We start from the raw sequence: 24,481 nt of genomic DNA, 5'->3' as shown, positions 1-24,481 counted from the left end.
AAGTAGAAACCTACAGATCATATAGGTTGAGTGACATTAAACACACTTGCAATTTGCCTTTGTGTTACCTCGCCAAGAAGAGGTTCCGTTTTTTAGGTGCTAGAGAGAGCCAATGTCCAAGAAGGCAGGTGCGTTTTAGGGTCTGCAATGAATTTGAAAGACTCAGATTAAGGTGGAGGGTGAAAGCAAGAAGATCAGAGGTGTTCCTCCTTGGAGGGAGCTCCTATGTTGGGGGTGGGGAGGAGGGGCAGAACCACACTTTGGTGGAGCGCAGAAGGCGACATTCATTCTGGGTGGCCTCAGTGCTCTCATAAATTATAAGGCAGAGTCTCCTTCAGATGGCTCTTCAGGGAGGCCTACTGGCAACTTACTGTCAAATGCTTCAGAAAAAAAAAATAATATGTATATACACAAAGGGAATGTGTCAAAATGTTAACAATCAGAGAGCCTAGGTGAAGGGTATCCTGGAATTCTTTGCACTAATCTTGCAACTTCTCTAACTTTATTCAGCACTCTTCTAAAGTCTAGAGCCCAGCTCAGGGCCTGGCGATCTTGGTGCTTCTCTGACCTTCTCAGAGCAAGGGAAGGAAACAACAGAACGGAATGGAAAAAGATGTTGGCTTTGGAGTCAGAGAAGCATGGATTCCAATCCAAGCTATGTGAGACTTTGGGGAAAATTCCTTGACCTTTCCAAGCTTCCGTTTTCGCATCTCTAACTGGGGGTGATATATTTCAGGATTCCTACTTCATCTCCAAATCCTACATGTATCTCGCAGCAGTAAATGGGGCCCTTCCTACTACTCCCCGCCGCGATGACTTGACAGCAACAGAGGAGGACAACGGAGTACCAGAGAAAGCATTAGAGCACGCTGGGATCTCGAATGGGCAAGCCAGCAAGCAAGGTAAGGCAGCGGGGGGGGGGGGGATGTGGAATGATTGCAGTTAGGAGGGAAAATGGCATCTGACAGACAAAGGACATGCACCAAAACATAGAATTATAGCCATGTGCGCTCTCCACGCTCCTGGCGGGCTCTGCAGATGATAGCTATCCTGATTACAGTTACTGGAGTGAGAAATCGTGTTTATGACTTTTGTTCTAAAACATGTTGCATTTATTGCATTCACTTAATCTAAAAAGAGTTTATAATAGGTATGAGAGAGTATGTTGTGCCTCAAATATTTAAAAAAACAACACCACCACACAATTAAACACACAATCAACAACTTTACAAGTAGGCAACAGATCAGTTCTATTAAAAGCAAGATTCCCATAAGTACCTGAAATATATTTCAGGATTCCTACTTCATCTCCAAATCCCTTGTCCCATCTTTACCTGCTGGGTCTTGAAAACCCTACCTTTAAAAAATAAAATGAGCCCTTGTTCTCAATATATGTATTTTTTTAAAGATTTTATTCATTTATTTGACAGACAGAGATCACAAGCAGGCAGAGAGAGAGAGGAAGAAGCAGGCTCCCTGCTGAGCAGAGAGCCCGATGTGGGGCTTGATCCCAGGACCCTGAGATCATGACCTGAGCCAAAGGCAGAGGCTTAACCCACTGAGCCACCCAGGTGCTCCTCAATATATGTATTTTTATAAACTACACACACGCAACCTATTGGCAATCCTATTAAATATCAGCATAGTGACTTACTGTCTTACTTGAGACAAATGCCCCCACCTGCTGCCTCAGGGAAGCAAAATGCCATGCTCTGTCCTTCTGGAACAGAAATGAAAAACCCGACTTTATCCAGGTCAAGACAAACCAACTAAAATAAGGCAAAGGAGGCCACCATCTCTGTTCTTCTAAGAAACGGACTTGGAAGTGGGTGGGAAGACATCCAGCGCCCCCTCATCAAACTTTATGAGCAAAGCAGGCAGCCCTTCTTGGAAGCTCTGAGGGTACAGGGGAGGGACAAGGGTCATTTACCTGAAAATTTCTCAGAGGCCACCTTTACCACTCTAGCTGCTGGCTTCTGGCACAGGTATCATGAACATCTCCAAGTTCAGAGGACTGGTCTCCTTCTCCATACCCCGGGGTAGTAATACTCAAGACCTTCTCTTGGGTGACCCAAAACCCAGGCCCCAAATTAGAATTTGGGTTATAAGAGTCTACTGACCCTGGGCAAGGGGCTGGCCCTTCCAGTGGTAGGACTGGATGGTGGTAGCCACTGAGACTATAAATAAAACTTACTAGGTGACATCTCTCTCCAACTGTATACATTAAGCAGCCCTATGACCCAAGGATAGAAAGGGGACTGCCCTCCCCAATCCATTCACTCATCCATCTAAAAATATTTACTAAATGCTTGCTCCCTGCCAGGCCCTTGGGCAGCAAGGAAATAAGCAAGGTCTATTCCCCTCACTGAATTTCGATTTAGCCCCATGGATGAGCAATGAGCCAGTAACGATACAACTGTAGAATTACAACGAGGACGGTGAAGTGCACTGCACAGTGTGAGAACAGACCTGACCCACCCTGGGCGGGAGAGGAGGCGAAGAGAATCACAAAGGCAACACCAGTTGGGGTTCTGAAGGGGGGGTTCTGACGGGATGCGGGCAGAGGGGCAGCTCCTGCAGAAGCCACCAGGCGAAGGAGCAGGACACCTACAAGGAGTGACAAGAGCTGTGACAACCAAGGATACGGCTGGTGCTGTGTGCGAAACAGAGATGCTAAGGAGACTCTGGGTGCCTGGGGTGGGATCTGCCGGGACTGAATCAGAGAGGGACATGATTGCATCTGTCCTTCCATAATACCACCTCAGGGCGCCTGGGTGGCTCGGTGGGTTACGCGTCTGACGCTTGGTTTCAGTTCAGGTCATGACTTCAGGGTCCTGGGGTCAAGCCCACGTGGGGCTCTGCGGAGTGGGGAATCTGCTTCAGGTTCTTTTTCCCTCTTCCTCTCCCCACTCGCACACACTCTCTCTAAAATAAATAAATAAAATCTTCAAAAAAGAAAAGAAATACAATAGAATACCACCTCTAGCAGGGCCACCCCACCCCCACCCAGGCACAGGCACGTGTTCTGAAGGCCCCTTGCAGCCTCTACAGCACAGCGATCGGCTGTTTTCCTGTCTGGACTAACCGAAATTCATATCTATCTTTTTAGTGCAACAGAAAGAGAACTGAGAATTGCACCCTGGTCCCACCAGTCAAGAGGCCACAGGAGCTTAACCTTCTCAACGACCACTGCCCTCACTAGGACAAGGCCCCAGTGACTGGAACACGACTGGTTGGCAAACTTCAGCCTGGACCGGGGTCACCTGGAAAGCTGTTCAAATGGACCCCGCTGGGCCCTGCTCTGGGCTTCCCATTTCAGTGGGGCTGGGGTGGGCAAGGAGAGTCTGCATTTCTGAGAAGCCCCAGGTGATGTGGTCCAGGACCACACGGGAGAAGCAGTTATTCCCCATCCCCCACAAGACCATCAGCTACTGAAAGAAAACCACGGCGACAGTACAGCAAAAAAGAAACAAAACAAAACAAAACAAAAAATGAGAGAGAGAGAGAGAGAAAAGAAAATGAAAGGAAAGGAAAGGGAAAAAAAGAGAAAAGGATAAAGAAAAAAAGATCCTATCAGTCTCTGTATCTTGGAAGTCAAAGCAAACCTACACAAAACAGATTTTCTTGAGTGAGCAAATCTGCCTGGCTTTTACACCTAGAAATCGGCCTCGCACTGGGTCCCCCTGACAAGCTTTGGCAGCCACTCGGGCACAGATTTCTCGAATCCCCAAGCTTTAGAAGTGGGAAATGTTGCAGAATTCACCAGTCACAGCTAAAGGACTCCAGAATAGTGACACTGGGTGGCAAATACAACTTCTGCAGCACATCAGACTTCAATCTGGTGCACTCCATCTGAGGGCCCAGAGCCCGAGCCCACGGCCCCCTGTGGATCCAACGCAGGGCTCAAGCTCCCATGCGCAGTGGGTGAGAAACAGAGCAAACAGAACAGGCCTCTCTCCCAAGACCATCCACGTTCGTGCACGTGGCCCAATCAAATAACAGACGTGTCTTGGTGAGGAGTCAGATACCATCCACCGATTTTCTAAACCGCTGCTCAGAAAATTGCTGCTATAGTTAATTCTGCAGTCATTCTACATTTGAATAAACAAAATAAAAAATAATTAGACCAAAACAATCACATTGGTCTAAAAGTACACTAATGGACAAAATTAGTTTATTCAAATTTGTTGCGACATTCATCAGAACACTTGCTGGTCAATTTGCTTAATGAGTGCTCACTTTTCCCTTAATTCTTCTTCGGTGACATTCACTTACAACAATACATTAAGCCTGCTACCCTTTCACAAAGAATTCTTAATGACCAGCTCTGTTTTCAAAATTATTTCTTCTCATCTCTTCGTAGAAAATAAGAGGGAATGTCTGAAGTGATCTTACTCTGTTTCCCAGAATTTTTTTTCAAAGTTTCCAATATGTCCACTGAGAAAGTTTTACTCCTTCCTTATATGATTTTATTTTTTTTAAGATTTTATTTATTTAATTGACAGACAGAAATCACAAGTAGGCAGAGAGGCAGGCAGAGAGAGAGGAGGAAGCAGGCTCCCTACTGAGCAGACAGCCCAATGCGGGGCTCAATCCCAGGACCCTGAGATCATGACCTGAGCTGAAGGCAGAGGCTTTAAGCCACTGAGCCACCCATGCGCCCCCTTATATGATTTTAGAATACTGGCTATCCTGAAAAGCAGTGGGGATAAAGAGGCCAAAAAAAGATTCTAAAATTGTAACCTTCTAGTAGGTAATTTAAATCAATGGCCAACTAAAGGAAACTCAAGTTGGAGGAAAGAAATTTAGTATTTTTGGAAATCTAAATTAATATTACATCAAGCCCTAGAAGCATTTTTTTAAATGACTGTAATTAAAGATATGCAAATTTTTCATGAGGAAAAAAAAGCTGAAAGTGAAAAATGCACCTAATTAAGTAATGATTTTATCTTTATTAGATGGTATTAAAAGTATTAATGTGGCTTAATGCTTTTAAAACCATGAAATAGCATTCTCTCCTTCAGAACTCAAGGAATATTACACCAAACAATGGCAAAAGTGTGTCTTCTTACACATTTCCTTCAGAAACAAGAGGTCAGATAGAAGCTTCCTGGTACTCTGATGATTTCAACCATTACATTTTGCCATAAAGAAGCTTAGAAAGTTAATGCCAGATCGACCATAAAGTGTTCAGTTCCAGTTTTCAGATGGCTACAACCACTAACTTTTCTCTCTACAACCCATTTTTAATAACTTACTTTGGAAGAAAATTATTTTTTAAGTCAGCTACCAGTGACATTTCAAGACTTTGTGGCTTTGATTCCAATTTAGTAGACCGAAAGTTTACAAGTCTAATTTAAAAAGTCTATGTAGGGACACCTGGGTGGCTCAGTTGGTTGAGTGTCTGCCTTCAGCTCAGGTCATGACCCTGGGGTCCTGGAGTTGAATCCCACATTAGGCTTCCTACTCATGGGGCAGTCTGCTCTTCCCTCTACCTTCCACTCATGCTCTCTCTCAAATAAATACAAAAAATCTTTTTTAAAAAGTCTATGCAGATTCTTAGAGTGGAAGCAGCCTAATTATCGGTACCCACCCGAACCATAACAACAGACAAATAGAGCAGGACCAAAAACCCAGGAACAGCATCTACAACAGAACCAGGTGGTAATGTATTCCCACGAACCCTATATAGGAGAAGATGAGGACAACCAATAGCTTCCAGAATTGCCATTACCTATTCAGTGGACAGAGCGCCATTCTGAGAAGGCCCACGCAAACTGCCAGATGGCTTTGCAGGTTCCTATTTCACAAGTAAGGGCAGGGGGAATTGTGACCCATGTATGTCTTAAGTGCTGGAATGTTCTGTGTTGGGGAAGGTCTGATTTTTAAGAATGAACAAGAAAGGAGGAAGCCTCATAGGGAGGGGAAAACTGATGGGGATGAATCTGAGATGTGCAAAACGAGGGCAGAGGTTGGGGTGGGCAGGTGGGAATGGGAACCAAAAATGGAAGACCTCAGACTGCCGAAAAGTAGAGTCCACACACCGCTCCGTGAAAACAACGTAAGAGGTATTCTAGAACCGTGAAACTAGAAAAGCTGTTCTGGCTCTACAAAAAAGAAAACTTATAATGAGCAACAGAGAAGAACCACAGCTGAATTCCAAACAGTTATTTAAAGAAAAAACGTGGAGCAGAATGACATCCCCAATCTAGACAATAAAATCATGCCAGAAAGAAAGAAAATAATTGTAAACCCCAACCCAGCATTTCAAAACAAGCTAAAAGAAATTAAATCAAAGAAGCTATAAAGAACCACATAAAGCAGAAATCAGATGATTGGAGAAAATGGAAGTTTCGAGGTAAAGAAGGTAAAGAACTAAGAAAAGAATTAGACATAAAAAGGGGCCACCTGGGTGGCTCAGTTGGTTAAGCAGCTGCCTCTGGCTCAGGTCATGATCTCAGGTTCCTGGGACTGAGCCCTGCATTAAGCCTGCTTTCTCCCTCTCCCTCTCCCTCTGCTGTTCCCCCTGCTTGTGCTCTCACACTCTTTCCCTCTCAAATAAATAAAATCTTAAAAAAAAAAAAAAAAGGATTAGACATAAAGGGAAGAAAATCATTTCAGAAATGAAGGGTGACAAAAATACACACACATACACACAAAGAGCAAATAAAACAAACACTGCCTTAAAAAAAAACTGGAAAATGGAGAACAAAATATTTTAATTCACGGAAATTATGAAGACACCCAAAGGATTTGGGAGAAAGTGAGCAAAGACAAGCAAAGAAGATCTAACACACACCTAACGGGAGGTCCTGAAGCCAGAGACAAAGAACAGGACATAGCGAAACCCATGCGACAGGAAGACCTTCCTGGGTGATTCCATATTTACGTGGCATATCACCTCCCTAGAAAAAGCAACACGCAGCCAGCACTGTGAACTACGACGTATGGACTTCAAAGAGTAAAAGTAAAATACATTCCTCTGGCTAGCGAGGCAAACGTACCAAGTTAAACGTGAGGAAAAGAGAATCAGATTGTCAGCAGACTTTGACAACACTCTATGGCAAAAGACAGTACCATAAAATATTAAAGAGACTTGAGCAAAGGAAAGATGAGCCAAGGATTTTCTATCAGCCAACCTGACTTTGAAGTATAAAGGCGACAGACGAGCTGTTATGAACATGTAATTCAGGGAATACTTCCCGTGAGTGCTTCCTAACGCATTGAGCAGAGGACAAGCCTCAGAAAACCAACCTGCCAGGAAAGACAGGATATAAACACCAGTGGCCGGCATTAAACGTGTATTGGCTAGTAGGACAAAGACGGGTAACAAAGGACACAGCAGAATAGAGGGTAACGATATATTCTTTTTTTTTTTTTAAAGATTTTATTTATTTATTTGACAGGCAGAAATCACAAGTAGGCAGAGAGGCAGGCGGGGGGTGGGGGGGAGCAGGCTCCCCGCCGAGCAGAGAGCCGGATGTGGGGCTCAGTCCCAGGACCCTGAGATCATGACCTGAGCCAAAGGCAGAGGCTTAACCCACTGAGCCACCCAGGTGCCCCACGATATATTCTGATAAAGCCATTTTAGTATAGCTCTCAGTAAAATTAGGGGAGGGAGGAGTAGCCGAAAGGGAGCGTATGCTCACCGACCGTATAGATGTAACTGCAGTGAGAGGACACTGCTTCAAATGCCAAGCCCGGGAGGGAGAGGGAAGAAAGAAGAAAGAACAGAACAGGCTCCTAGCCAATTTCTTTATTTTTTTTTAAGATTTTATTTATTTATCTTGACAGAGAAAGACAGTTCAAGCAGAGGGAGTGGTAAGCAGAGGGAGAAGGAGAAACAGGCTCCCCCTAAGCAAGGAGCCTGACACAGGGCCTGATCTCCGGACCCTGGGACCATGACCTGAGCCCAAGGCAGATGCTTTACCAACTGAGCCACCCTGGTGCCCCCTAGCTAATTTTAAATGTTACTCACAGTAGGAAACCAAAAGAAAATGGTACCCTCCCCTACAAGGTGGGGTACAAGGGTAATATAAAAAAGCAAAACAAGGGTATTATAAAAAGGTATCAGGATAAAAGCAACCAGCAGAGTGAAAAAATTTCAAATCTTTGCCAGAATTCAAAGGTACACCGAAAAAGGAAGGTAACCAAACAATATACCAAGTATTAAGTGGACTTGTTGGGGGGGGGGGCGGGGATCAAACCTCTAAATCACAAATTTACTGGAAATACAGGGACCAGAGAGCATGTGAGCCATCACCACAGCAACAGGAATGCTATCAGCAGAACCAGCAGAATCCAAACTGTGAAAAATTGCACAGGACAAGTACTAGTTTCTTCAACAAAAATGGGGGAGGAGGACCTATAATAAATAAGAAAGGACTTAAAGACCACATCAACCAAACTCAATACGGGAATCTCGTTTGGATTCTATCAAATGTGTTCGTGTGTGTGTGTGTGTGTGCGCGCGCGTGCATTTAAATATTTTTATATTTCTTCTATTTCAGTGGGGAAAATATGAACACGGGATAATCAACAACACTGTGGAATTATACGGACTTAGAAGGCTGTGACACTGGCATTAACATGGGCAGGGGAAGAGAATCGTATTTTAGAGCTACACACTGAAAACATCTAGAGATGAAATTCCACGAGGCAGGAGATAGACTTCAAAAGAACAGGGGGATGAAGGGGACAGAAATAAAGCAGGAGTCTGGTTGTTGATCTCACTGTTGAAGCTGGATGACGCGTATAGGAAGGTGCATGGGACTATTACCTATGTCTGAAATGTCCCCATGACTGATGTATTTAGATAGAGTTTATCTTTTTAAGAGACAGAGAGCAAGTAAGTATATGGGAGGGGGTCTGAGGGAAGGAGAGGAGAATCTTAAGCAGGCTCTGAAGCGAGGCTTGATCTCATGACCCTGAGATCATGACCTCAGCCCCAAATCAAGGGCTGGGCACTTAGCCGACTGACCTACCCAGGCACCTCTATAATTTATTTAAAGTTAATGTGAGGTTCAACTGCTTCATCTTTTAATATTTATTTATTTTGAGAAGAAAGAGAGAGAGAGAGAGAGAGAGTGTGTGTGTGTGTGTGTGTGTGTGCGCGCGCGTGCACGCACGCATGCTGGAACAGAGGGCAGGGAGGAGGGGTGTGCAGAGGGAGAGAATCTCAAGCAGATTCCCTGATTACTGGATGATCTCACCACCCTGAGCCGAAACCAAGAGCTGGACACTAAACAACAGATGAACCCACGTGCCCCTCAACTGCTCCATCTTAAAATAAAATGGCTACTACTAGGTTTTCAAACAACCCAAGGAATAGTCTCAAAATTCAGGCCTCCTACTTTTTTTCTTTTTTTTTAACCCTTCTCTAATGAACTGATAGCAAACTTAAACAGGGTCTATTTAAACCAGGCTGTGAGGGGAGCCTGGGTGGCTCAGTGGGTTAAGCCTCTGTCTTTGGCTCCGGTCATGGTCTCGGGGTCCTGGGATCGAGCCCCGCATCGGGCTCTCTGCTCGGCAAGGAGCTTGTTTCCCCCTCTCTCTGCCTGCCTCTCTGCCTACTTGTGATCTCCTTCTCTCTCTCTCTCTCTGTCAAATAAATAAATAAATAAAACTTTTTAAAAAATAAAAATAAAAAAAATAAACTAGGCCTTGAAGTTCTCACCCTAAAGAGTCGGTACTAACCAACAATGACCACACCGGACAAGAATTCTCAGATTTACAAACACTAGTCTTTTGTTAAATCTGGAGCAAGTATATTACAGCAACTGAGTCCATCATTACTTTGGTACCCACACCTGTATACCTAAAGCTGGTCATTTGGTCAAATTGTTAGCTGACATCCTTCCAAGCCCCTGAGGAATCTTTAAGGCCTTCTACCTAAGCTGTGGTCATCAGGGCCAAGCCTTCTTGGCCACAAATCAAAGGGGTACCACTCTCCACGGCCAGACCGTCTGCACCTTGTATTTATTCCTGAAGATCAACCCTAACAATTCCAAAGTCAGCAAACAGTCCTACTCGATGCCCAAGAGTTGACAGAGAAGGACCTTTCCAGTCCTCATGAGTTCAACAGGGTCAATTTTCATTTGGGGGTATCCTTGATTTGAAACTAGAGAGCTTATCGTTTCATGGACCTTGGAAAGGCCACTCTCGGGCCAAGACACAGAAGATCAGATGAAGCCAACCTGCTGTCACCCACCCCCCCAACCCGGCCACCTACAGTAACAGGAGAGTGGGCCACGATGCTCAGAAAACCCGTCAGCAGCTAAACGGCCCAGAGTCAGATGCAAAGTGCCATCAGGGGAGCGTAGTTATTATTAGACCCAAGACAGTCTGATTTTAGCAAGGAAAGGATGAATTTAAAAAGGTGAAGACCCTCTAATCCTTGGAGACATCCTGAAGAGCACTCAGCCTGGACCCCTGAAGCATCTCTCTCAGCTGTGAAAAACCATTCTGGTACGTTCTGAGAAAAAGGATTCCAAGCCTCCAGACTGACGAGGCACTGTGGGACAGGGAAGGCTCCGTGAAGTCCGGAAAGCCAAGACACCCATCTGCGCTCCCCCGTGTCACACACACTTGATTCAACCCCCCCCCCCGATGGGTCCTTCGAGGAACCCCTGCTCAAGTGGCCCACCACTCTGGACTGCTGTCCCTCTGTCACACTGGGAAGGGGAAAAGCTGAGACAGCAGTGAGGGCTCAGCCCTTCCCAGGGCAGACAGCACTCAAGGGACCAACATCTTATCTTCCAAAGCTCCCACTGGGTCGGCCCCGGCCTCCCTTTCCCCTTCCCTGTTTCTCTTCTTGCCCGGATCTGGTTTGCCTTCTCCTTCCGCATGAACCTAGACCCCACTGACCATCTGAGAAACCTTACCTTTCTCTGCTTCCTTCCTTAACTGACCCTAATGCAGAACTGAAATGAATCTAAATTAAGCTGCTTTCTATGAGAGACCCTGGGCTTTCTTCTTTTTCTTTCTGGGCTGTTTGTGGGCCTGGGCTCATGAGACAAAAAGAATGCACTGGAACAGAAGCCCCAAGATGACGGAGATTTTTGCTTGGTGTGTTCACTGCTATACTCCCCTCCCCCAATGATTTCATAATTATTTATGAACAAATCTGTGAATTCCTGCTCTGTAAGGTCAGTTTAAATGACACTTGGAGGGACCAAGACAATGAAGCTGTGAGACTTAAGCATTACAGTCTGATGGCCAGAGCTGCTGTTCCAGATTTCCGGTAGGGAGCTAGAAGCCAGCTACACCTGGGGCTGAGCTGTCCTCATCTCCAGACTGGCCACCGCCTTTGCCCTCCAGCATCCACTCCCTTGGCCAGCCTCTCTTCAGAAGGCAGTCGTTCTCAAGCTAAGGTGATCATTTTAAATAATATCCCTTGAAAATGCAGAAATGTAAATTAGGCTACACATTCAGATCTACTAAAAAATTCATAAACCCTTCTACATATGCTAGTTTATTTTAAAAAGCAAAGGGGGGGGTTCTTTTTACGAAAGTGCTGCATTTTGGTTGAGCTAGAAACGTGTCTACTATTTGCCTGCAGTAAATATCCCGAAGATACTATGATAAGTAGAAAAAAACATTGCCACAAGAGGCTATTCAAATGACGTATTCTGAATGAAGAATCTAGGTTTAATTTAATGAGGACAAAAAGCCTAATGACCCTTCCATGTGGTTCTCCCAGGCCATTTCTTAAAATGAGGATCTTCCCAAGGTACACGGGCTCAGCGCTGCCCATTAAAAAAGAAATCCGTGAAAATGGGAATGGAAATGCATTTAAGACATTTTACAAACCCCGAAACCGAGTCACTTTAAAAGTACCCGTAGTCTTTCCAAGTAGAATAATTCTCCATTTTTTTAAACATGTTCTTGTTTTCTCCCAAATGAGTACTAGCCAAGTAGAGTAACAGAGAGCCAATGCACCCCCCTTGACACTTCTAAAATCACCAGTGTTTTCCGCAGAAGCCAAATCTATATTAGATCCATTTCTATAAATACCTCCTTCCAATAAAAAGACACACCAAATAATTTCCAAAGTTCTTTGTGCTAAAGACCTCCCCTGCTCTACCTCTGCTAAGCAATCCTGCGGCCCAAGTAGGTCATCCTATATGTAAATTACTGGAAGCCCAGGATTGTTTTGAGGAATTTTCATAAACACCCTTTGAAATAACCTGAGTCACCTGGGATAAATCCAAAGGAAGCTAGATATTTTGCCTCCCTCAGGAACTTAAAGATATAAGAAAAGGAATGAGTAAGGGTTTCTCACTCTTCATTTTCCCTATTATTTTGTTACCACTTGGTTAGGAACAAGGCTCTCCCCTGTTTTGCCTGCCACCACACACCTTTTCTTGAAGTGATTGACTTCTCCTCCCACAAAGAGTCACCTGCCCACCCAAGGATCACTGCTTTGGGGAGAGCAGTAACCAGTGCCCCTAATTCCCTTCTCATTGCCCTCTAATGCAGGGCTGGTGAATCCAGGGCAAAATCTCACGATATCCTAAAACATTCAGGACGCTTCTTATCAAGGTTGGGAGGTTTCACTTGTTGCTGGTTTTTTGGGAGTAGTTTTGTTTTTTAAAAAATGAATGGATTTATGCAGACAGCTACGTATGCCTGGATTATCATTTTATTAAATATTTAAAATCTGCTAATAAGAACCAAAAATCATCTAATGCCACGTCTGGATGTTGAGCCATCGAAATCTGCAATCTTGGCTAGCGGTGAGGAGGTAGGAAGGTGGGGGAGGGTAATTAGTCTGGACTTAACAGCAACTAGAAGTGCGGGTCTATGGCCTTGCCCTGGACTGGCTTGTCCATACGTTATGTGTAATATATGTGAAAGTGAGATCTGCACTTTTCCATTTTTTAAAGTTAATTTCTCTGTGTAAGTAACTACTTGACCAGATTACACTTAACAAATATCTCCTCACATATGGCACCGTAGGAAGTACTGCAATTACTGACGAATTAAAAAAAAAAAAAAAAAACCTAAGAAATTACCCTAACTCATCTTCCAGTAGATTCTTTTTTTTTTTTAAGATTTTATTTATTTATTTGACAGAGAGAGAGCACAAGTAGGCAAAGAGGCAGACAGAGAGAGTGAGAGGAGGAAGCAGGCTCCCTGCTGAGCAGAGAGCCCGATGCAGAACTCGATCCCAGGACCCTGAGATCATGACCTGAGCCGAAGGCAGTGGCTTAACCCACTGAGCCACCCAGGCACCCCTTCCAGTAGATTCTTTCCATGGGGGGGCACCTGGGTGGCTCAGTGGGTTAAGCCTCTACCTATGGCTCAGGTCACAATCCCAGGGTCCTGGGATCGAGCACCGAATCAGCTCTCTGCTCAGCAGGTAGCCTGCTTCCCTTCCTCTCTCTCTCTCTCTGCCTGCCTCTCTGCCTACTTGTGATCTCTGTCAAATAAATAAATAAATAAAATATTGAAAAAAAAAAATTCTTTCCATGGGAGTCTTCTGGCTAATGGAAACCCTTTCCTTTCAGATTCGCACCTTTATCCAACTCCTGAACCGAGATTTAACTCGGGCCCCAGTTCTTCCTCTGCATCAGCCTCTCTCCTCCAGAAATGATGCCTATTCCTCTAATCCAATGGTAATGAATATGCATCTTGGCTTCTGGATCAGGACTGTTATTTAAATCTTATTACAAATCCTATTACATGAGCACTGACCCCAGCCCTTATCTTCCCGTAGCTCCCAGCCTCCCAGCCTGGGATCACCTCCCAGACATCATCCCACATTTCCAACAGGACAAGTGAGGCGGCGTCATCAACTAGAAGCTGTTGGACTGCAATCTCATTTCCACCACCTTCCCCTACTGGAAGGCGGGCTGATCTGGTATGTGCGAAGTGACCAAAGGGAAGAGGCAGGTGGGAAAGGAAGTCAGCGTGGTGGGTAAGCCACAGAGCGAACAGTCCACCAATCCACCAGAGCCATCAAGGGAAAAGGACTTCCTTCACCCTGAACAGATTTCTCCGCCCACGTGGGGCGCGGCTGGCATTCTCACGAAATCATGAGCCAGTTGGGGGATGCCAGGGCACGATCGTCCTTAGGATTAATTATGATCAAGGACACACGCCTCAAGACCTTGAAACTCCTTTTGTGTCTCTCACCTTGGCACTCACCTTAAGTGATCACACCATGATCATCCATTCTGCGGTTGGAAACCCCAGGCCCCCAGCACATCAATAATCCATGTTTAAGCTGTGGGTTCTTTACTGGGTATTTTCAGTACAGCCCAAAACTGTGAAGACTGGTGGATCGTGTTAGAGTCGAACAAGAATTTAGAGAAACACTCTGCCCAAAGCCCAGGCAGGGGAGAAGGGAAAATGGCTAGGTATTTTATTTAGAAAAGGTTTCAGACAAGCCCTTAAACGGTCAGCAGACCAGCTGAGGTAAGCAGGACCTAACCATTCAAAACGACAATATTTGGCTTTCCTCATACTTGCAGCAAAGACCCTACCAACTAGTTCTGGGAATGCATTAAAGTATTTTCCAAGCCTCCAATCAAAGGATTTCCCCTAAAAAAACAACTCAATTTTCTTCTGGGGCAATTTAAACTATTCTCATTTTGTCCCATTCCTCACTCACATATTACAAATATTTGGAGACTGTCATTCCCTAAAATTTCCTCACCTTATCTTCTCCAGCTTAATAAATCCAATTTCTTCATGTTGCCTGCAAAGGGCCTATTTGCCAAAGCTTTCATCAACTCTGTCCTCCGTCACACCCACAATGCCCATTCTGTTCTCTGAGAAAGCCAATGAACACCCTTTAAAAACGGCTTAATGCAGAGAATAAATTCAGAATTATCTTCCTTTTCACGAAAATTTACTTTTCATTTTATGACTGATCGACAACCCTCAATTCTTAAAATCCCCACAGCCTACCGCTGATATCACACGGCCACGTTCTGGTGACTTCTGGGGTGTAGCTTTGCCCTTATATGGACCTGACCCTATGAAGAATCTCATTTGTATCTACCATCATGTCTGCGAAATTGAGTTTCAAATAAACGCAACCCATAAACAGTCAATAAATAACCACAACAGAGACTGATACCCTATTCCTCCCCTCCAACGGTGGGCTCCTGCTCTGGCTTTATTTTCCATTTACTTCACAATACCACCAGTCTTCCCAGTTATGCAGGCCTGCGGGAACTCCGCGCCCCTCTTCCCCTCGATCTCACCCAAGCCTGATACACCCACGATGCCTGTGAATTTGCCAAGTGAATAAAGTTGACCACCTTTATTTTCCTGTCTCCCATGGTTCTCCCTTCTTTCTAGAGCACGTACCCTCACACCCAGGCCCTCGTCCCTTCACCCAGGCGCCATGTAGAGTCTGAGCGCCCCTCTGCCCAGCTCCCCATCAACACACAGCTCGGCCATGAGCCTGACCGTCCTAAACAAGGCCCCTGGGAAACTCTCCCGCAGATATCTGCACAGCCGTGTTCACAGCAGCATTATTCAGAACCACCAAAAGGGGGAAGCAACCCAGGCAGTGTCCATTGATGGATGAACGGATAAACAAAATATGGTATAAATTAACACATGTGCATATGCATATGCATACACACATACACACAGCCATACATTTCCCTCCTTAAAAAGGAAAGAAATTCTAACATATGTTACAACATGGATGAACCCTGAAGACGTTATGCGAAGCGAAACAAGCCAGTCACAAGGACAAATACTCAAGGATTCCATTTCTATGAAGTCCCTAGAGTAGTCAAATTCATAAATACAGAAAAGAGCATGATGGTTGCCAGGGGCTGTGGGAGGGCGAATAGGGAGTGAGTGTTTAATGGGCTCAGAGTTCCTTTCGCAAGCCGGAAAGTGTCCTGCAGATGGGTTGCACGACAATGTGAGTGTTCTTAACACTTCTGAACTGTACACCTCAAAATGATTAAGATAGTAAATGTTATGTATATTTTACTGAAATGTAAACACACACGTGCATGCGCACACTCCTCCCTCAGTCTTGGTTACCCACAGCAAGGGGGAGTCCAAGTTTTCGGGGCAGGTTGGGGACTGGATTGGAATGGTGGAGTGAGCCACCTGGGCTTAGTCAGCAAATCCCAGAGAGCCATTCCTGGGTGGAGTTCACCTTACTCCTGACCTCCAAGCTCTTTTCAGAATCTGGACCAAACTCAACACTAGATATGCCCTCCCCTCCAATGTTCCCTGAGGCTAATCAAAGACCCCCACCTCTCCAGCCTCTTCCCTTCCAATTCCCTACCCACTGCAACCATCACACCACCTGAAAGACCCGACAATCCTCCAACAAGATCTTAAGTCTTATCCCCTGTTCCCACAGCTTGCTTCCAAAGGAAGCCTCTACTGGAGACCCTCTACCCTCTAATGCACAGAAATTAACCTTAAATATTATCTTCCACCTGGACACCTCTACTAATCTCTGATCTCTATCATCTGCCCACAAAGACATAAATTCCTCTCCTCTGAAATTCCACCACCTGCAGTGCTGGCAAGGACCAAGGCCTGGGGATTGATCTTCCTTCAACTCTTTCTGAAATGTTTACTGAGCATTTACTATGTTCAAAGCGCTGTACAAGTCCTAGAGAACATGAGACGTTCATATATACCAAGCCCCTTTGTGTGCCTAGCCTGGGGCAATGGCCATGGTCAGCCTGGTCCCTCACTCCAAGGGAAGGCAGTCACAGAAAAGGCGAAAAGGCCCTCATTCTTATGGTGACATCGATGCCACTTTCCAAGGTAATAGGATTCCTAGACTCTATGTGTGCTACTCTTACTGGGCGACCTTGAGAAAAGGGCCATTTTTCCCTCCTCAACTTTCATCCAGAAATCTGTATTCACCGAAATGTGCAAAAATACGGTGAAATAAAGAACCAGGGAGAGAACAATGCACTGCCACTAACAGTAGATTTAAGAAAAAAAAAAAAAAACTAGACATTAAATGTATACATTTCATAGTACTACTAAAAAACAAACACCCACCACTCTATATAATCTGATTTTAATCCATTTCCAATTTTTTTTCCTAAGAGACAAAGCTAAAAGAGGAACATAAAATCGCCCTGTTGTGCAGTCCCCATGCTGTCCCTGTGAGGGACACCATGATAGGGACATTACGTGGATCATTTCATTTACTCCTTTTGGGAGACCATGCCACCATCCCTGGGTCACACATGGAGAACTGAAGCTTCCAGGGAGGACGAGTTTTCTCCCAGAGCGGACAGCTGGCAAGGGGTCAAAACTGGGTAAAAATCCAGGTTGTCCCTTTCAGAGACCAAGGTCTTACCTCTGACGCCCTTCATCCTGGATAACAATTTAGCTTAAAGCTTGCAAGTGTTGAAAACCTAGCTGTCAGAAATGGAGGCACAAAGTGTGCATAAACCAAAATGTAAGCATAAAAGCTAAAGCGTAAGATGAATGGCGGAGTCCTACGTGACTGTTTGCCCTGGAGAAATGGGCTGGGTTATTTGTCTTTCTGGGGGAAGGGGGAAGGTCCAAGATCTGTTTTGTCTCGGAGCAGTGATTCCCAACTGTTAGGTCAAAAGCTATCTGAAACGCACAACAAAAATGAAAGTTTAGTTCACGTTAAAAGCCATCATGTTAGCCCTTACTGATACCTGCACGCAAAGGTGGTGGCAAAGCAAAAGTCACATTCTACATACTCACAGAGCTCACTCGCTCATCAGGTACCCATCCCAGACCCTGGGCCAGGTCATCTGTACAAAAATCTCTTTCTGGGGGCGCCTGGGTGGCTCAGTGGGTTAAAGCCTCTGCCTTCAGTTCAGGTCATGATTCCAGATCCTGCCCCGCATCGGGCTCTCTGTTCAGCCAGGAGTCTGCTTCCTCCTCTCTCTCTCTCTGCCTGCCTCTCTGCCTACTTGTGATCTCTGTCTGTCAAATAAATACATAAAAATCTTTAAAAAAAAAAATCTCTTTCTGATTTGCAGGACAACCGACCATATTAGAGTGGGCCTGATTTCCATGCTAAGCATAACAAGAATCCCTATTTTACAGATAATAATCATGACTGACTTGTACAGAGCTTGTACTAGAAAGCGTGCCAGGCAGCACCATTCTAAAAACTCTCCAGGTAGAAACACATTTACTGGCACAGGATGGCACAGAATGGTTAAGGAATTTTCCAAAGTCACACAGCTGAAACTAAGACGGAAAAAGTAAACTCAGCAGGGCAAGCGACTTGCTCCAAGGCCCCAGCGGGTTCAGCCACAAAGTCAGCAGACTGACACAAGGCTGTCTCCCTCCTTGGGCCTGTGCTCTGTCCACCAGGTACCTGTGTAGTCCCATCTACAATCACCAGGGCCTAAGGCTAAATGTCTACACGTTTAAGGGTCAGCTAGAGAGCGTGATTTCTTAGGGCCTCCTAAACACCACAGGTCCATCGAAAGGGACAGAGTTCTCAGTTCTTCAAGAGAACAGACAAATCGAGATCTTGACATAATTCTCCAGATTTTTAGTACGGCCTGGATGTTTTCTTAAAAAGCATGGGGCTGGGAGCTGGGGGGTGGGGGAGGACAACAAATGCGTAGATGGGCTATCAGCCAGTAACCCTTCTCTACTTTAGAGTCTGAAGTCAAAGGATGAGCGGTCTCTGGCGTCAAACGTCCAAAATCAGAGGGACTAGGCCAGACTTCCTCCAAGACCCTCCCTTTCAACAAAGATTGGCCCTAGACTCACACTTGTACCTCCGCTTACTCCCGGGGAGGCACTCTTCCCTCCGGTTTCGAACTCATGCACTACGCATTCAAGTTACAGAAGCCACCTATAAAATATTGCACATTTAAGATCCTTTCCCATGTCTTTCAATCCCTTATTCTGAAAGTCAACCACACACGAATGCGGCAAAATAAAGCCCTTCCCTGTCCCAGCCTGTCCACTGACCGGTCAACTAAATGCATTCTGGAGCAAAGGCGGCTGTGGCCTTGACCACTGCCTTTAAGGGGTTCCCGTCCCGTAAGGCCAGCTTCAAGAATTCCGCTTGGAGACCTCGGCTCATTTCCTGGTGTCCTTCTTTAATCAGCTGGGGGGGAAAGACTTGAGGAAATGAGTCAAAATCCTAAGGGTAACTTCTAGCAGCCGTCAACAACAGCAGCAAAATTCATCACCACAACATCTGTCCCTAAATGACCAGCAGTATTAACTCATTCCTTGGGGGTCTGCTCTTACACAAGTATGCCACAAGTATGTAATAATGCTGAGAGCATTTTTTTTTTTAATTTTCTGGAGTGGGGGATGGGAAAAAAAATCAACTGATTTCCACCATCACCTTAGAAGACAGCTTATCCTCATTTCTGAGGGCCTTTGGAATGGGACAGCTAAAACCTACAGCCTTCTTGCCCACGGTCCATTGCCTACACACTCCCCAGGGAAGCAGAATTTAAGGACTCCCCTTCCCAATGAATACTTCTCTTCAAACTGAGAACACTACCTCAGACATCCTAAGACAGGCAATTCTGGAGATTTTTTTTTTTTGTTTTTGTTTTTTAAAAAAAAAACAAACAAACGAACAAATTTTGGAAGATAATGACCTTGACCATCCTGTAGTCCCAGAACCTCCAACAATACCCTGACATATAAATATGTGTTCATTGCATAGTTTCCAATGAATCACACACCTGACTCTGTTAAGGCATGTGAATGGATACACAGTTGGGCATATATGTGGGGCTAATGTCAGGCTTCACCAAGGATTAATTTGGTAACTGACTAATCCTCAGCTAGTTTCTCCAGCGATGAAATGGTAGGGATGGCAAGAGTACTACCCCCACCCTGCCAGGGTTTGTTGGAAGGATGAGAAATACCAAGTATAAAGCACCACCCCCCCCAACCACCCAGCATGGACCTGGCCCAGTTCCGAATAAAGAACAACTATGTACAACACACAAAGCGAAATTTAAGGCGTATCAGAAAATGTGTTGCAATAACACAGCATACGTAATTTATCAAGTCCTAAGGAAAAAAAATCTGTGGATGAGTGGGAAGACCAGCATGGGGCTAAATGACTTTCCTGGACTTTACGAGACCATCGTATTATTCCCAACAGGGTAAGATCCAAAATGTCCCAGGGCCAGCTGCTGGGTATGACTTCGACCTCACACCTGCAGGAACAAGGGGGAAAAGTATGATTCACTATTTCCTTCAGGTTCACCTCACTGGGCACAGGAGTCATAAATGCTGAGGGGAGTGGTGATGGAGAATCCTACAGAATTGGCGCCTCCTTGAGCGAATTCAAAGGGAAACTGGGCAAACGTGCTTAGATCCTGGAGGGAGCAGAATAAACCACAATTTCCTGCTTTAGCCAGAGGCTGACCAGCAGCATACCACGAGTGGACCCTGTGACCAGGAGAGGCAGAGGAATTTCAAGGAGATCGAAAGGAATCAGGAAAAGAATTCAGAAAATTGCAATCTACTCTCAGAACACTGTCCAGAGGAGAATTTGGGGCCCCAAAGATGGTTCACCATCCTCTTGAGGAAAGTGGGATCTCCAGAATTTAAATGACCTGCCAAGGGCACACGGCTAATAAATGCTGGAAAAGGAGAACTAGAAGGGAAGCTCAAGGCTCTGTCACTATACCACACTGCCCCCCAGGAGCCAGACCTTAAAATTCCCTCTGCCCGAAATCTACTGGATGGAGCAAGAATAATTACACGAGGAAGAAGGAAGCAACGGATTCATTTAATTTTTTGAAAGGTAACTATTCTGTGTGGTCTGTCGTGCCAGCGCCCTATTTGGGTCCGTACACATACCTTAAGTGAAATGAAAAATGCCAAGGCATTTGTGCCTTCATTTCAAGGCACAAAGAGGTAAGGACGAAATATGTCATCTGAAGCTTGAACGGTCAAATCCGCCCCGGAATCCGGGCACTCACTCAGGACCATTCCCTCCTCCCTCCCCACCGCCACCACCACCTCTCAAGGTCCAGATCCAGGTGCGAGGCCTCCCTTCCTCCCCAGGCAAGCCCTCACAATGCCTTTTCCAGCCCCGGGAGTAGGGAGGCTGCACCTTGAGACTTTATGGGAAATGGGACCAGTGGTCAATGGAGTACCACGACCGTTCACAGCGATGCTTCCTCGTTTAGCTCTCAAATCCCAGTTCACACCCACTTTCTGTTTTTGCATCACCGGGATAGCCTTAAAGGTTTTTCAAAAAATGACCTGGGAGAGAGCAGGGTTTCAAGGCTTAGCCGGGCGACCTGTTCTCGCTCGCGCACCAGCGACACCCAGGGAAAGAAAAAAAAAAAAAAAGAAGAGGCAGGAATCTGACCGAGAGCTTCCAGGAGCCCGCAAATCCTCCTCCTCCCCCACCTTCAGACCCAAGTTCCCGCGCAGACAGAACCGGATTTTCACGACAGCTTCAAGATCCAAGGAAGATTCACAGAAAAGTTCCACTCCATCTCCCACCCCCGCCCCAGGCGGGCCTTAAGTAGTGTGGCTATCACGTGGGGGAAGGGTGTTGCAAATCTCAAAATTCCCAAAGAAAAACGGGGACCCGAAATTACAGGTCGCAGACACCGATTCGAGCGGCTTGCAGAGCCCCGCCAGCCAGTCCCGGCATCCCGGCGGGGCGCGGGAGGCGGCCGGGTGGAGGACCTGAGCGTCCGGGCGCACGGTCCCTGCCTCCCCCGGGAGCTGGCGGCAAACGCAGCCACCAGCCGCTCGGAGGCGCGTGGCAGGAAAGAAACGGCACCCCGGCGGAAAGGGGCGAGCCTCTGGCGTGGGATTTACAACGGCAAAAAGTCTGCAACCTAGCGGCTGCTTTCCACACGCCCTGCCCAAGTTGTCTCCGTAGCCTCCACCTCTAGGTTCGCGGGGTCCGGCCCCAGAGCCGCACGCCGCGCGCTCCCCGGGCAAAATGCCTAAGCGGGGGACCCGGGGACGCCGCGAGGAGAGGCGGCAGAGGGTCGGTCCCCAGCTCTGGGCCACAAAGAGCGCCCGCGGTTTGGAAAGCGGCAGCCGCAGAGCGACGGAAAGGCTCTCCAACTTTGCCCTCGGCGCGGCTAGGAACCTGCGGGCGGCTCGTCCAGTGCGCTGGTCACACACGCGCAACTTTTAACAAAAGGAAGCGGCGGCCGCGCCTCGCACCGCGGAGATAACGCGCTGGGTGCGGACCCAGGACCCGCCCGCCTCGGGCCCCCCCCCCCCGTACCCTCTACACAAAAGCAGCCCCGAACTCGCACGCAGCCTGCAGCCGGCGGCCGCACCTCGCCCGCTGCTGAGCCCCCTCGCTGCCCTCCTTCCCTCAAGACCCCCGGCTCAGCGCTCTCGCCACCGCGGCAGGGGCTCCCCGCTCAGGTGAGCGAGGCAGGACGCAGGAGAGTCCCGGGAACGCCTCGAACCTTCCCGGAGCCTGAAAAGCACGGGCACTGAGGGGCCGTCACCTCAGCCGACGAACCACCCCCCCACCCCTGCGGGTTCGAGCCCTCGGGGGCACGGGCTACAACGGGGCGGGGGGCGCGGCCCCGGGGACCCGCGGCGCTCCCCACCTGTCTGGACGCGGAACAGGAGGAGCAGGACGCCGAGAAAATCCCAGGCGCCGCTGGCGCCTCTCATCGCGGTGGCTGCGCTGGGATCGGAGCTCCGTTCCACGTTCCTGCTCTCGCCCAAGTGCACCGAGCGCGGCAAAGCCAAGCCCCCAGAGCCGCGAGCGCCGAGCAGCGGCCCCTCCTCCCACGCCCTCCCCCTGCGCTCTGACCACGCCCCTTCTCCGCGCCCCTCCTCGCCTCCCCTCCCTCTCTCGCTCCCGGGTCTCGCTCCCTCCTGGCGGCGTCTGGCCTCTGCTCCTTCGACGTGCTAATCCCCGGGGGCTGAGCCGGCGGGGAGGAGGAGGGCGTGCTGGCCCTCGCCGCCTGCTCCTGACCCCCGAGCCCCTTCATCTCTCTACCTCTCCGCCTCCCCTGTGATGTGGTCGGGGGCCCGAGGCGGTTCCCAGACGAGGGGGGGTGCAGCCCGCGCGCTTTGTGAAGCCCGGCACCCAGCGCACATTAGGGCACGGGCCCGCCACCTGGCAGGTGCTCCCCAGACAATAAAGGTCCGCCGCCCGGCCCTCCAGCAGGCTCCCGAGGGAAGAGAAGAGACACCGCTGGTGGCGGAGGTGGTGCTGGAACCGACAGGAGTTGGGGCGCAGGGGATTGGGAGTTGGGCCCCCACGTTCTTTTCTATTTATGTTAAGCAAGGAGGGCCAAGCTAGGCGCCTGACACCGTGGTGAAATGCTGAGCCGGGGTGTAGGTAATTCTTTACGCTCGGTTTCTCCACCTGCTCTTAACCGTAAGAACACAATTGGTTTCTATTGGTCGGCGTGGCCTCGGCCAAAGGAGCCCCTGCCGAGACTTTCCTGGGAACCCAGCTTGGCTTGCGAAGTTTGCTCTGGGATCCAGAGTTTTTAAACCCATTTCTGCCAGGGTCTCTGTGCTAAGCTCTTTGCGAGCCTCCCCCTCCAACCCCACCCCACCCCCTGCACTGTAATTTCTCTGCCTCGGTACCAGAGGATTGTAACTGGCACAAGGGTCCCGAAGGTCCTCTTAGCTGCCTCCGCCTGTACCAGGAGCAAAATAATATTAAAACAATCATCTTAAACCGGGTTCCACTGCCTGGGAATTGCTTTATCCAAGGTAACAACAGTATCTGTAAGGGATTTTATAGTTCCTTCTTCCTCTAATATTATTCCATGCTCACCACAGCAGCTGTGTGAGGTGGGTAGAGCAGAATGTTTACTACCTGAGTTTTAAAAGTGGCCCAAGACCGCACAGCAAATAGAAGGGAGAGCCAGTCATTTTAAGACTGATTCCGGATACGATGACCTTTCCCACTGCGTTGGAATAAACCAAGAAAACACCTTACCAGAGAGCTTCAGAGTGGAAAATAAATAGGAGGTGCCCATCAGAAAAAGTGGGGGAATCATATAGGTATACCTAGACTCTTCCCTAGCATAGCATCCAAAATGTATAATTAACCAGCTCCTCACCCCACTTTTTTTTTTAATATTAAAAGCTCTCCTTTTTGATATTCATAGCACCTAAGTTAGTTTTTTTAAGAAAGGATTTTTTTTTTTTAAAGATTTTATTTATTAATTTGACAGAGAGAAATCACAAGTAGACGGAGAGGCAGCCAGAGAGAGAGAGAGAGAGGGAAGCAGGCTCTCCGCTGAGCAGAGAGCCCGATGCGGGACTCGATCCCAGGACTCTGAGATCATGACCTGAGCCGAAGGCAGCGGCTTAACCCACTGAGCCACCCAGGCGCCCCAAGAAAGGATTTTTTAAAGCTAATTACTTAAAAATGAGCACTTCTGGGGCACCTGCATGGCTTAGTTGGCTAGGTGGCTGACTTTGGCTCAAGTCATGATACTAGGGTCCAGGGGTGAAGCCCCTCACTGGGCTCCAGGCTCAGTCCTCTCTCCCTCTGCCCCTCCCTGCACTCATGCCCCACCCCCCACCTCCCACCCTG

The 24,481-nt window shown here is 47.4% G+C and overlaps 1 protein-coding gene across 4 annotated transcripts in view; it reads right to left on the bottom strand.

Annotated features, from left to right (window-relative positions):
• The window catches only part of KIT (KIT proto-oncogene, receptor tyrosine kinase), an 86,654-nt gene extending 63,966 nt beyond the window's left edge, over nucleotides 1-22,688 (bottom strand). For all 4 annotated transcript variants that reach the window (XM_045079768.1, XM_045079770.1, XM_045079769.1 and 1 more), the window contains exon 1: nucleotides 22,524-22,688. In XM_045079768.1, coding sequence (XP_044935703.1) covers nucleotides 22,524-22,590 — 67 coding nt within the window. In that variant the 5' untranslated portion in view covers nucleotides 22,591-22,688. The remainder of the gene's footprint in view (nucleotides 1-22,523) is intronic.
• Nucleotides 22,689-24,481: the final 1,793 nt, after the last annotated feature.

Source organism: Mustela putorius, unplaced genomic scaffold (assembly GCF_011764305.1).
Source record: "Mustela putorius furo isolate JIRA1106 unplaced genomic scaffold, ASM1176430v1.1 tig00000430_pilon_pilon_pilon, whole genome shotgun sequence".
In the NCBI taxonomy this organism is placed as follows: Eukaryota; Metazoa; Chordata; class Mammalia; order Carnivora; family Mustelidae; genus Mustela; species Mustela putorius.
This window is presented reverse-complemented; position numbering and strand designations above follow the sequence as displayed.